General features: G+C 36.3%; 1 protein-coding gene across 6 annotated transcripts in view; it reads left to right on the forward strand.

The window, feature by feature from the left end:
* Positions 1–13,227, forward strand: part of NUDT6 (nudix hydrolase 6) — a 58,335-nt gene that overhangs the window by 42,844 nt on the left and 2,264 nt on the right. For all 6 annotated transcript variants that reach the window (XM_055550570.1, XM_055550571.1, XM_055550567.1 and 3 more), the window contains one exon: positions 10,108–10,162. In XM_055550570.1, coding sequence (XP_055406545.1) covers positions 10,108–10,162 — 55 coding nt within the window. The remainder of the gene's footprint in view (positions 1–10,107; positions 10,163–13,227) is intronic.

Here is a 13,227-nt window from a genome sequence, read left to right on the forward strand (position 1 = left end):
TAACCTTTGAGCACCATCATATATCCATCCAGTCCAAAGCCATGAAGGAGGCCTCACTCTCACATCTGGGAATGCTGGTCTTGGGAGGAGAGGGAGAACCATCTTCACAAACAGGCATATAGGACAAAAAGCGAAACTTGGTTAACATAATCACTGGCACATTAGTTTGAACCACAAACCAGCCGTATTTATTTAGCCTTAATTATAATTTCAGATGCAGTACCTCTTTCAGGCCTTATTTTACTTTAGCAGTTTAACTTGGTATGTTCAATGGAGGAAAAGTCAAGTGTTGTGATGCAGAGCCTCTGCTTTGTAAGACAAATGCACTATGGAACCATTGACAGATCAAAATCTGACATTTGTTCCAAAAGTAGTTTTGAATTAGTGTCTATTCGACTTCATGTTCTGATGTGAACCCTAGTTGTGTTGTAATGGTGGGTCAGGAGCAGCCTGGTCTTGCAGAGAAAACGGGAGTGTTATAGATGATTTTATGGGCAAAGGTTCTTCACCTGCCCACCACTGAGTCAGCCTGCTTGGTTTTTAATTGAAGATTTTTCATCAGTAGCTTTAGGGATCCTTTCTCACTGAAGCAGAGGATAGTTAAATGATATATCTGAAATCTCCAACCAGTTATGTTGCTTAGCTCCCTAAATGTCTGGTTTTAAACAGATGAGTAAGAGTTGAAAATACTTAGGTTATAATCTATGACTTGACTAAAAACATAACGTGGTACTGCTTTATTGTCATGTTCAGGATTAGGAGTCAAAGTTGCTATAGACTGTTTTGAACAAACAGAAATAGACATAGAAACATCTTTAACGGAGCAGTTAATTATATTAAAGTGCAGGGCACTGGGAACATCTGGGATGTCTGAGAACATCAGTTAACCTGAGCCAGGGTGCACTCAGGATCCTCCTCATAGCATAGTGGTATGTGGTTTTTGCTTTGTATTGTCTCAGCATGGATCCATATGTATTTTTTATCCTTTTCTTCTAATATGTTAATTTTGCTCCATCTGTATTTGCATTATTAGTTTGAGTTTCAAGGGAGTTTCACTGAAGGGAGAAAACAATTTAATGAGGTATACCATAAGGTTACAATGATTGAGAAAAGAGGAAGAGGAGAAGTTTATCTAAATGGAAATCTAAATTACAGAATATTTTAAAGAAATATATTACTTACAGATAGACTGATGCTTTAATTGAGGTATAAATTATGGTAATGAGACAAGGTGAATAAGAAATTATATTCAGGATTATATTATGTTGTTTATCACACAGGGATCTTTTACCATAGGGTAAACTGCTAGATCTAGAGACTAGAGATAGGGTGAAAGGCATATAGAGGGGCTGTTTACCCAAAATCATGCAGATAATGTAGTAGTGGAACCAGTCTAGTCAGTGCAATTTCAGAGTAATTGTTAAAAAAAAATTAGTCAAAACCTAAATTAACTCATTTTGTTTGAAAGTAATAAGCCCTGATTCTCTTCACATTCAATTTCAAACACTGAGTAACAGTTTCAAAGACATACAGCTATTTCCCTATTCTCCATGAAATTAGGAGGGACAACAGATGTTTTTTAACTTATCCTACTCTAACCCACAAAAGAAGAGTTCCTGTAGTCATTATTTGATCATTTTATCATTGAGGTCTTACAACCCTGAGACCAAAGGGGCTTATATATAATTGAGTACCTAAGGTCAGAGAACTTATTTAGGATTTTGTTCAGTTAAATTGGCTTATACTAAAGTATTGTAACTCTCTGCAATATGGCAGACAAATGATATGCCCAAACATTACATTATTGACAGATTCCATACAAGGGTATACAAGTAACATAAATTGGTTCATTTCTTTTGCTAAGTTTGAAAAAAATCTAAACTTTGGTATATAAAAAACACTTCTAAAGAGATATTATAAAAGGTTTTACTATCTTTTAAGTGTATCCCTTTAATTGTCTTTTCCATGCATTTAAAGAACCAGCAGTATCACCAAAATTTATTTATTCTTTTTTAGGCTCAGGTGACATAAGAAGTTGTACAAACAAAATTGGGTCAGGAGACCTGGGTTCAAAGAAACAACTCTGGGCGATATATCTATGAGCCTCTGGGGACCTAATTTGCACCATTTATGAAATTGAGTTAGATTTGGTGATCACAAATTAAATACCCCAGTACTGTAACGCTCCCTATACTCCTATGTACATGTATAGTAGGGTACCAGATGTAATCTGGTTTTGAAAAGGGTAAACTTTTAAGATATTAAAATAACACAATTTTGGAAATGACTTTGTCAAATAAAATTTCATTAAGGACTTCAACAGAGAATGAAAGACAGCCAGGCTAACATGATGTCTCCACTCTAAGCAGTTTTTCAGGTTTGGTAGATCAACCAAGTAAGAATCTATTTATATAATTACTCATTTATTAAAACATGGAAATTCATAGAAAACAAACCTAAGTCTAAAAATATTAAAAATTGGGTTGCAGTCTGAAAAAAAGAAAAGGGCTTCCCCGGCAGTTAGGGCTGACCTGTCTTACTCCAAACCTAGACCGCATGATGTTTTTGGGGGGTGTTTTTTTTTTCCCTTATAAGATCTGTCAAGACATGATTTAACAGGTTCAGTTTGGAGAAATCAAACTTCCAGAGCAATCTGTATTACAGCAATTGAAAAGGAAAGAAGTGAGTTGAGCTACATTTTTAAAACAGGACTGTGGTCAAAAGTATGTATAAATTTGTGTAAACTCCACTATAAATGACTAAAAACTCTGATTCTCAGTTAATCATGACTGCAATTAGTGCTTCTCTAGTTTTGCTCATCTTATTTTCAAAGAAATAATTGCTAGTGTTTTCCAAGGTAGTCAAGAAACAAAGGGAGACCCAAGACTTAATGACTAAACAAAAATTCCAAGAGACCTATCCAAAGTGGCATTGTTTTAGCCATTATTCATCCTGTAACATTTACTTACAAAGACACAAGTGGAGAGTTTTCCATCTTCTGCCTCCAGATTCTTTGGGGTATCAATTGCCTTTAGGGTCAATTGAAGGTCATACCTTTAAGCTGGGGAGACTTTTGAGTAAATAACTCTGCATAAGTTCCTAAATGGTTTATTTGGTGTCTCTTGGAACCATATCTGAAGAGGATTAAAAACCCAGGTAAAGTGGTAGCACCAGCTCTGCTATGGCTTCCAGCCTCCTAAAAATTCATAACTAACCATTTGCTAACACTTGACGTTCCCCAAGTCACCTGTTCTTCTGTTATAGTACACATTCCTGATCCTGATGATGAGGTTTTCAGGCTAAAAAAAAATTAATTCCATCATGTTTTGCTATTTAATAGAAATAAAATCACATAAATGATGATCACTGTGATGACATAAAATATTTCCAAAAAATTTTCCCATATTATCATCTCCATTTTTCAGAAAAACTTTGAATAACTTTTTCATCATTACACAACTGAATGAGAATTTAAGCCTAGAGAGGAATCTGTTCATTAAAATAAAGCAAATGAAAACAAAATGAATTAATACCTGAATTTGAGGGAGTCAGTAGTTATATGGCAATGCCTATATATTAGTATACAAGACTTCACTTGAATGGGGTTTGTTTTTAGGGAGATAGTTTTTTGTTTTAATATATGGTACAGATGCCTTTGTCTGTTGCTGAGATGAACAATTTCATTCAATTCAGGTACCAGCATTGATACTTTAGTAGTACAAGAAGAGAGGTTAGAACAAAAGTGTGAAGAAAAAAGTATTCTGGAGAAAAGGAAGATGATTAAGTGAAGGAGCTAGAGTAATTTTAGAAGGTATGGCAGCTTCTGATAAAGTATGTGTATACAGTTTCTCACCAGGTACTAAAGGTTAGTTTCCTTCCTGGCTGGAAGTTCCCCTAGAAGGGATTTATGGCAGCTTCATTCTCAGAATGCTTTCCCTTTAATCTGATAACAGGAATCTCAGAAAAGGCTTCTTTCTACATCTTGTTGTATCTTAGATGTCTGTGGTTTAAGGTCATCTTTATGCCATTCTAGTAGGTTGTGCATCCCTTCATTTGGGACTGCCCATAGCTAATTAAATCTCTAATAAGAAATGCTGTTCAACTCCTGTTGTTGTCTCTGAACTCGGAGGACGTGGGGCCCAGACCTCTGCAAATGAAGCATCAGCTTTCTGATACCTCTGAAGAGAGGGCACAATGAAGCTTAGGTAGGAAATGCTAGAAAACTGCAAAGTGGATGTGACTGTTGCTATGGGAAGGCCCTGCCACTGCCAGAATGAAGCAACATGCTGAAGCGATACAAGACTCACAGGCACATGGAAAAGGCACAGGAAGCAAACAGGAGGAGCTTTCTTTCTCCTTTCTTCCTCCCCCAGTTCTGCAGTCTGTTGGTAGAGGCTTAAGGGAGTCAGTTGGCAAAACAAACTGGTTAGTGAAGTCCCAGCTCTAGCATCACTAGGCAGAGCATGGAGCGTGAATTTGAAACTGAGGGACAGTAATAGCATCAACTTCTTGGAAACCACATGTGCTCACACCTCTGCTCCACCCCCAGGCCTGATTTCAAACTCTGGGGATACTACTCAACAATTGATGTGTTAACAAGCCCTCCAGGTGATTTAGGTGCATGGTCAAGTTTGAGAACCACCAAACTAGAACATTGGGCATCCAGATTCTTCATTTGCTGATTTTCAGTCTTGCCAATGACTGGTTCTTTAAGAATAAGGAAGTACTGCTTCTCAGAATCTAATCATGATTCCCCTTATGCCTCTAGGCAGTTGGGATTGGCAAAAGTTAGAAACAAATTCACATTATATTAATATAAGACTTTGGTTTCTTTGTGGATTAAATAGAAGTGATACTCTTACTTAGGATTTTGATTTTTTTGTTATAACCAGATTTATCTAATGGAGTAATAAAATGTGAAAACTGAGTATTCTTGTATAGCTCAATGTTGTAATAAAAAGTATAAAGTGAGATGCTGTTATATTAATTATAATGTAATTATTTTGGTTTTAGGTGGAATTTAAGCATTATAGCTATTGTTGCTGTTGTTGTTCAGTTGCTAAGTTGTGTCTGACTCTTTGCAACTCCATGAACTGCAGCATGCCAGGCGTTCCTGTCCTTCACTATCTCCCTGAGTTTACTCAAACTTATGTCCACTGAGTCAGTAACCGTCTCATCCTCTGTCACCCCCTTCTCTTGCCTTCAATCTTTCCCAGCATCTGGGTCGTTTCCAGTGAGTTGGCTCTTCACATCAGGTGGCCAAAAGATTCAGCATCAGCCTTTCCAATGAATGTTCACAGTTGATTTCCTTTAGGATTGAGTAGTTTGATCTCACTGCCCAAGGGACTCTCAAGTCTTCTCCAACACCACAGTTAGAAAGCATCAATTCTTCAGTGTTCAACCTTCTTTATGATACAACTCTCATATCCATACATGACTACTGGAAAAACCATAGCTTTGACTATCTGGACCTTTGTCGGCGAAGTGGTATCTCTACTTTTTAATACACTGTCTAGGTTTGTCATAACTGTACTTCCCAAGGAGCAAGCGTCTTTTAAATTTGTGGCTGCAGTCACCATCCGCATTGATTATGGAGCCCAAGTAAATGAAATCTGACACTGGTTCCCCATTTTCCCCATCTATTTGACATGAAATGACAGGACCAGATGCCATGGTCTTCATTTTTTGAATGTTGAGTTTTAAGCCAGCTTTTTCACTCCTCTTTCACCTTCATCAAGAGGCTCTTTAATTCTTCTTCACTTTCTGCCATTAAAGTGGTACCATCTGCATATCTGAGGTTGATGATAGCTGTGCTATGCTTAGTCGCTCAGTCATGTCCAACTCTTTGAGACTTGGTGGACTGTACCCTGCCAGGCTCCTGTGTCCATGGAGATTCTCTAGGCAAGAATGCTGGAATGGGTTGCCATGCCCTCCTCTAGGGGATCTTCCCAACTCAAGGATCAAACCCAGGTCTCCTGCATTGCAGGTGGATTCTTTACCGTCTGACTCACCAGGGAAGCCCTGATGATAGCTATTAGCCATAAATAACTAATAAGCATATTTTCAGACATCTGAGCCGGTTTTTCTTTAAGTGATTCACTCCTCCCAGGCATTAGTGTCAAGCATGTCTTAGGGAGGAAAGTTTAACCTTCACTGTAAGCAAATGTACACTCAGACTCAAAGCTAAAATGATACTTTAAACATGTCCTTTCTCCTTTCCTACCCATACAGTTCTTTTACTGCTGCCCCATCACTGTCAAGACCTAACAGTGACTTGACATTGTAAACCTGGTGAGCTGAATTAATGGTAGGGACCTTTTCATTCATTCACTAAACATTACAGAGTTCATGAGTTTTAAGCACTAGGTGAACAAAGCAAGGTTTCTACATCTGGAGCTTATATTCAAATAGGTAAGATACAAATGGCTTCCCTGGTGGCTCAGTGGTCAAGAATCCACCTGCCAAGCCAGGAGATGCACGTTGTATCCCCTCATCTGGAAGATCCCCTGGAGAAGGAAATGGCAACCCACTCCAGTATTCTTGCCTGGGAAATCCCATGGACAGCGGAGCCTAGCAGGCTACAGTCCATGGGGTTGTATAAGAGTCGGACACAACTTACCAACTAAAATGAGATACAAATAATAAAATGTATATAAAAGTGGTGGTAAATGTTACTAAGAAAAATACAGTAGTAGAAGGAGAAAGAGAGTGACTGGCCTGCTGTATTGTGCATAAATTTCTCTGTGCCTGAAACCTATCACTCAGTGAATTTTCTAAGTACAGTGGCTTTGAATTCTGAAGAGTGAGAGTAGTAACATTAAAGATTAAAACAATGAAAATAAAGCTAATGAGGTCTATCTGAGCAACTTGGAGTAAGGGAGGAATGAGAAGGTCACATAGTACAAGAGAACCGAAAGGAATAAACTAGCAAGTCTGAACCCTTGTTCAGAGATTAGTTTCTGACTTGAAAGAAAGTAATGGGTTTTTTTGGCGGGGGGCGGGGGGGTTGCTGTTTACACAAATTCCTAGTTAGGATTTCAGCAGCCACACCCAGGGAAGATCTTGAAGCTAATCATTTGCTTAGGAAAACAGAAGATGTCCATGGGACTGGAAGAATACAAAAAGTATCAGAAAACGAATCGTTCCTCTTTATTCTAGAAACACTAAATTTGGGAGTTTTTCTTCAGGACAGGTTTAAAAGAAGCAGTGCAATTAAACCTGAAATAGCCTTAACAGAGAAAATACGTAACACTCTGTTAATATTAAGAATGCATTGAAAAGTTACCCTTTGTTGATAATGCCTACTTTTTGGGCTAGCAGTTTAGTGATAGATGGGACCACTGTACCTCATCCACACACTCTTCTGTTTGCCACTCCTGCGTGTGCGTGCGTGCACACACACACACACACAAACATCAGATTTATAATTGGCAAATGTACAGGAAGAATTTATCACATTCACCATTCTATAATATGATGGAATTACTCTAAATATAGTTTAAAATCCCACATTTTTATGACTTAGAAGGATAGTATGTAAATTTTATAGTATGTAAATTTTTTATATACTATAAAAAATTTCCTTTTTATAGTATGTGAAAGTCAGATATGCTTCAGGAATTAGATGACCTCACTAATTCAAAGTAGGGAGGGGTCATATACGTGAATGCTGGGTAAGACCCAGAAGGCAAAGAGGCACAAAAATGTCTGAGCAGAATATTTATTTTAAAAGGGAGTGGAAAGTTTCTTTTTTAAGATTAGCAGGGAAAAGTTCATGGAATTTTATACATGACGCAGAGAGATGTTTTGTGTTCTTTTATTGGATAGAGAACATAGATGAAAACAGATAATAAACTAAAAAATATTCAAAGCCCAACCTTACTCCTTCCTCAGTAATTTTTCCTCTGTGGACCAATATACTGGAAATCTTAGTAAATCACTAACAAAATAATAAATCTCATGCCAATCAGAAGATTCTAGATAGGGAACTCATAGGCAAGAGGTGGACAGACATCTGACACCAAACTAGGTGTTAGTTCAAATTCTCAACTCTTGGAGGAATGTCAGACTAAGCAACAGATTCTAATTGGTTTTATATAGAAGGTTCCAATCAGAACTGAAGAAGAGATCAAAAAGTATATGAAAGCAGTGAATAGTGGTAAAAGGTTAGTATGAAAATACCAAATCAACTTTTAAAATTTCTTAAGAGATGATTAGAATCAGATCACCTGGATTTTAACCATGAGTTTACTATGCACTGGCTGTGTCACACCAGGTAAACTATTAAATCTTTTGTCCTCAGTTTCATCAGTTCTAAAGTGGGAACAATAAGCAATGAGGATTTACTGTATAGTACAGGGAACAATATTCAATTTCTTATAATAATCTATAATGGAAAAGAATATGAAAAAATATGTATATAACTCAATTACTTTGCTATACATTATATACTTTGCTATAACACAGTATTGTAAATCAGCTATACTTCAATTTAAAGAAAAAAAATGGGAACAAGAATAGTTTCTCATGGGGTTACTGTAAATGTGTACAGTTCTTCTTAAAACATAGCATAGTGTCTGGAACATAGTGAACATTCAATATGTTATCTAGTATTTATTATTACTACTTACATAGCTAAACCCAGATAGTGGGAGTATTTTTTAATGTAAAAAAAAAAAAAGGTTGAAGGCAGACTTTTCCCCTCAATGATTGATTTTATCTAGAGCATTAACCAGGTTTTTCAAATCACGAAACTTAGGCCTCTCAGCCTACCACTTAGAACTAACTGTAAGCTCAACTATTTCCAATTACTTACAATCAGGTCCAGGTAAAGATTTTTTCAAAATTTGTTTCTGTTCTGGGGAAGCATTTGTTTGTCTCATAACATTTCTTTTTTAGAAGTAGAATTTATGGTGGTGAAGTTTAATATCCTAGCAGACAAAAAAAAAAAAGTCTGCATAGTTTCTATAGAAATGTAGCTTCTGGAACAATTTCAAAATGGAACCCCAGTGACAGTGCATTAATGTTGAGATATACTTGGAGATATCGCTACATTTAAAAAAACATAATGTGCTTTATAAATTAATCTCAAGTCTGAGGCAGACACGGAAGGGTGGAAAGCCAGAACTCTGTACCCACATAATCAACAGTCTGTGGAAACTCTGGGAACCATGCCACTGGTCTCCAACCTAGCATAGTTGGGAAATGACACATTCTTTAAGGAGCTCTTGTCCAGGAAATGAGTGGGTCCACAAAGCACACCAGTAAGGTCCATAAACTTGTTTTATGAATGAAGAGTATGAGGTGTACTGGCTCCAAGCTGCAGCACCTTTATGAGTATGTTGTAATTTCTGATTCTTCGGTTTTTATCATGGTGATGGATTGATATTAACAGATTTCTAACAGGAAAAAATAATCATGTCAGCCATAAGAATATTGTTTCATACTACTGCAGAATGATTTTAAATCAAGTTTTCATATTTATCTCCAGTCCTAGATCAGATCTTCCCACCTGCCCCTCCCCACCAAAAACAGGAAATGGTGTATACAAAAAGCCAGAAACTTAAATCAATTTTATTCACACTTCCCAGGAAAGACAATTATATTTTTACATAAAATCATTAACACAGAGAACAAGAAAACTCTTAAGATTAATATATCTGATTAGACACACAATATAGAAAGTAAATTGAAAATTAAAAATAGCATACTTTAGTGATTACATTTATATCATATTTTCTACTAATTTATAGCAGCATCAGTAAGATTCATGTATTCTTTAATAAACTAGCAGCAAAAATTTTTAACTATACAAATTCAGTAGATGTTCCCCCCACTGTTTCACTCATACAGAATTTATCACATTAACATAAAAAAACCACTTCTATTTCCTAAAGAAAAAGATTGGAAAGATTTCACAAGTCAGCAGTTTCCCGAGAAAAGAAGGGAGGAGTGAGGAAGGAAGCTGAAAAAAATTGGTGGCAGTTACCAAAAAATAAATTCTCAACCACCTTGATCAATTATGGGTAGCTTCTGTGGCATCTCTATGTATGTGTATGTTAGTAAATAAAAGCTGTGTTAACTTTGCTTTCTGATTTAATACTACAGCTGAAAAACATGTGGAAGTTCCCAGGAGGCCTGTCAGAGCCTGGAGAAGATATCGGTGGGTATCTTATATATTTATAATTGACTTGAAAATGCTGAATAAATTTATGTGTTTACTTTCTTGCTCTAGAGCTGAGAATGAGATTTTAAGCTTTCTAATTGGTTTAGACTAAGTCAGAAAATTTCAATGAAGTTACTCAGTGCTGATATAAAATTAATAGCAAAACTTAACACTACAATTTATTCCATTAGTATAAATAATACCATTCAGAGCATAACACCTGTTTTTTGGCTTAGGACTGCTTCTAGATAATTTGGAAATGAGAAGCTTTGGATATACAGTTAAGGTTAGCATTAAGGGATATTTTGAATTTGACTAAAATTGTTGGAGGGTTTCCCTGGTAGGTCAGACAGTTAAGAATCTGCCTATACAGTTAAGGTTAGCATTAAGGGATATTTTGAATTTGACTAAAATTGTTGGAGGGTTTCCCTGGTAGGTCAGACAGTTAAGAATCTGCCTACAATGAGGGAGACCTGGGTTTGATCCCTTGGTTGGGAATATCCCCTGGAGGAAGGCATGGCAACCCACTCCAGTATTCTTGCCTGGAGAATCCCCATGGACAGAGGAGCCTGGTGGGCTACAGTCCATGGAGTCACAAGAGTCAGACACAGCTGAGCAACTCAGCATAACAAAATTGTTGGAACTTTACTATTAGAAAAATTCTTGACCATTTTATCACAAGGTTGAGGAGAACTTTTAAATGAAATGTGAAATATTTATAAAGGGAATTGAACAGTGGTGGTATAATTCTTCTGTTTATGGAAATTTTATCTGCTATTTTTTTCAACAGTCAGAAAGCCAAAAGATGGTAACATGTCTCATGTGAGAAAGTCTGAAATGAGAGATAATTTCCTAAAACAATTTACTGAGCTCAGTATCTAAGATAGGGAAGTTTGAAATAACCTAAGAATTCTTTATGTCACTGATTTTACAGGAAATCGAGAGTAGAAACTGAGTTTTCCTGTCTCTTCCTTAAACCATTGTGTCAGGCACAGTCTTTATCATAATAAATCAATAGATAACTCATTTCATACTTAACTATTTTTCTATGACTTTTTCCTCACTGTGTATATGTACCTTATTCTTTTTAGCCATCATTTATATGAAGGCAGTGCCCTAAATTATTTTTAAGTGTATATATATATATATATATATACTTGAAATGATTTTTTTTTTAATGTTCCACAGATGAAAATGCCCTATTTGTAGTATAGAGCCAACTCCTAACATCCTATAAGTAAATTTCCTACATTCAAATATATCATAGCAGATTTTGGTTTTTAGGTGCTTACTGACCTTTAGCTTAGTCTTCCCTAGGTCTTCTGTTGAAATAAAAGGATTTTGTAGTAATGCCAGTGCTGAAAGAAAAAGCCATTTATTCTAGAACTCCTGATTATCTCACACTATCCTTATGTGATATGAGATCATGTGAACTAGTTAAGTGTCTGTTTTACATCCTTATCTAATCCATACTGGGCAAATAGCAGTCTATAGGAAGTTTGTATAACTTCCTCTTTTGAACCTTGCCTTCTCAAATGAATAACTTTTCATTTGAGTTTTCATTGATATTCTGAATTTCAGATATATTTAAATGTAAATAAACACATTTCCATACCATGTAAGTACACTTTAGGTTTGAGTGTACTCCGGAACATTTCAAGTCCATATAACTAGAAATTCACTACTTTTAAAAAATACTTGTGGTTATCACAACAACCCACCTAGTCAGAGATTGTTTTTAAATGCCTCCAGCCATATGGAATTAAGAAAAAAGCAGCAACTGGCATTTACCATATTGCCTAGGAGTAGGAAAAACTGAAGCATTGCCTCAGAAGTGATAAAACTCTGAAAGCAGCTAGAAATGATAAGAAACATAGAGATCTGAAAGACCATGTCTATGTAGAGTACATTTCTGTTTTGTAACAGTATAGTAATAGATTACTCTTAATGATGAAGCCAAATCAACCAGGAATTATTTATTTTCTTTAAACTCTGTTTTTAGGAAAGTATGTAATAGGACTGCTGCCATCATAAATGTGCAAATGTCCATACTGGCTCTTAAGCAGTAAATACTAGTTAAAATAAGAAGCTCATTTGTTTGGAATCCTTCACTCTTTGATAAGTATTAGGTAAATGAAGCAGAGTACAAAGGTATCTATGCTGCTGCTAAGTCGCTTCAGTCGTGTCTGACTCTGCGACCCCATAGACGGCAGCCCACCAGGCTCCCCCGTCCCTGGGATTCCAGGCAAGAACACTGGAGTGGGTTGCCATTTCCTTCTCCAATGCATGAAAGTGAAAAGTGAAAGTGAAGTCACTCAGTCGTGTCCAACTCTTAGTGACCCCATGGACTGCAGCCCACCAGGCTCCTCCATCCATGGGATTTTCCAGGCAAGAGTTCTGGAGTGGGGTGCCATTGCCTTCTCCTAAAGGTTATCTATAGATAAGGTTAAAAACAGAAAGCTGCCTTTCTGGGGGGAAAAAAAAAATCTCATTAGCACTGACAGGAAGAGAACCCCCTGTATAGCCAAAGGTCTGTAAAGCAGTGGGGTCTGCTCAGAGCTCATCAGTGTACCAGAGTGAGGGGGAGACACCAGGAAAATCCACATTCTGCACAGTTGTTCCTATTATTTTATTTCAACCTAATCCTGTTATTAAATATTACAAAATAGAAGTAACAAATATAAACTCCATTTCATTACTGTGCTTTAACTAAATAAAACACTATGATGTTTTTAAACATTTCTATCTTTCAACCAGCAAAAATAAAAACAAAACCCTCTTGGTTTTCCTATATTCTTCAAATCTATAAAACCGTTATTCAGTTTACTTACAGTACATTTAAAATAATACCAGCGAATAAAGCACTGTATCTAAATTAAAATTTTTTAATTCATCATAAAATCCTTGGAGAAGAGATTTCAGTTTTAATATAGAAGGGGTTGGTTCCTCTAGATCTAAAAGCACTTATTTGCCCATTTAATTTTTAGTCTAGTTAATGACATCATGATTCAAGTTAAATGGATCAAACTATCCAGGCAGTGCTGATTTTGAATCAGCTGCTG

The sequence above is a fragment of the Bubalus kerabau genome, chromosome 16 (assembly GCF_029407905.1).
Source record: "Bubalus kerabau isolate K-KA32 ecotype Philippines breed swamp buffalo chromosome 16, PCC_UOA_SB_1v2, whole genome shotgun sequence".
Taxonomy (NCBI): Eukaryota; Metazoa; Chordata; class Mammalia; order Artiodactyla; family Bovidae; genus Bubalus; species Bubalus kerabau.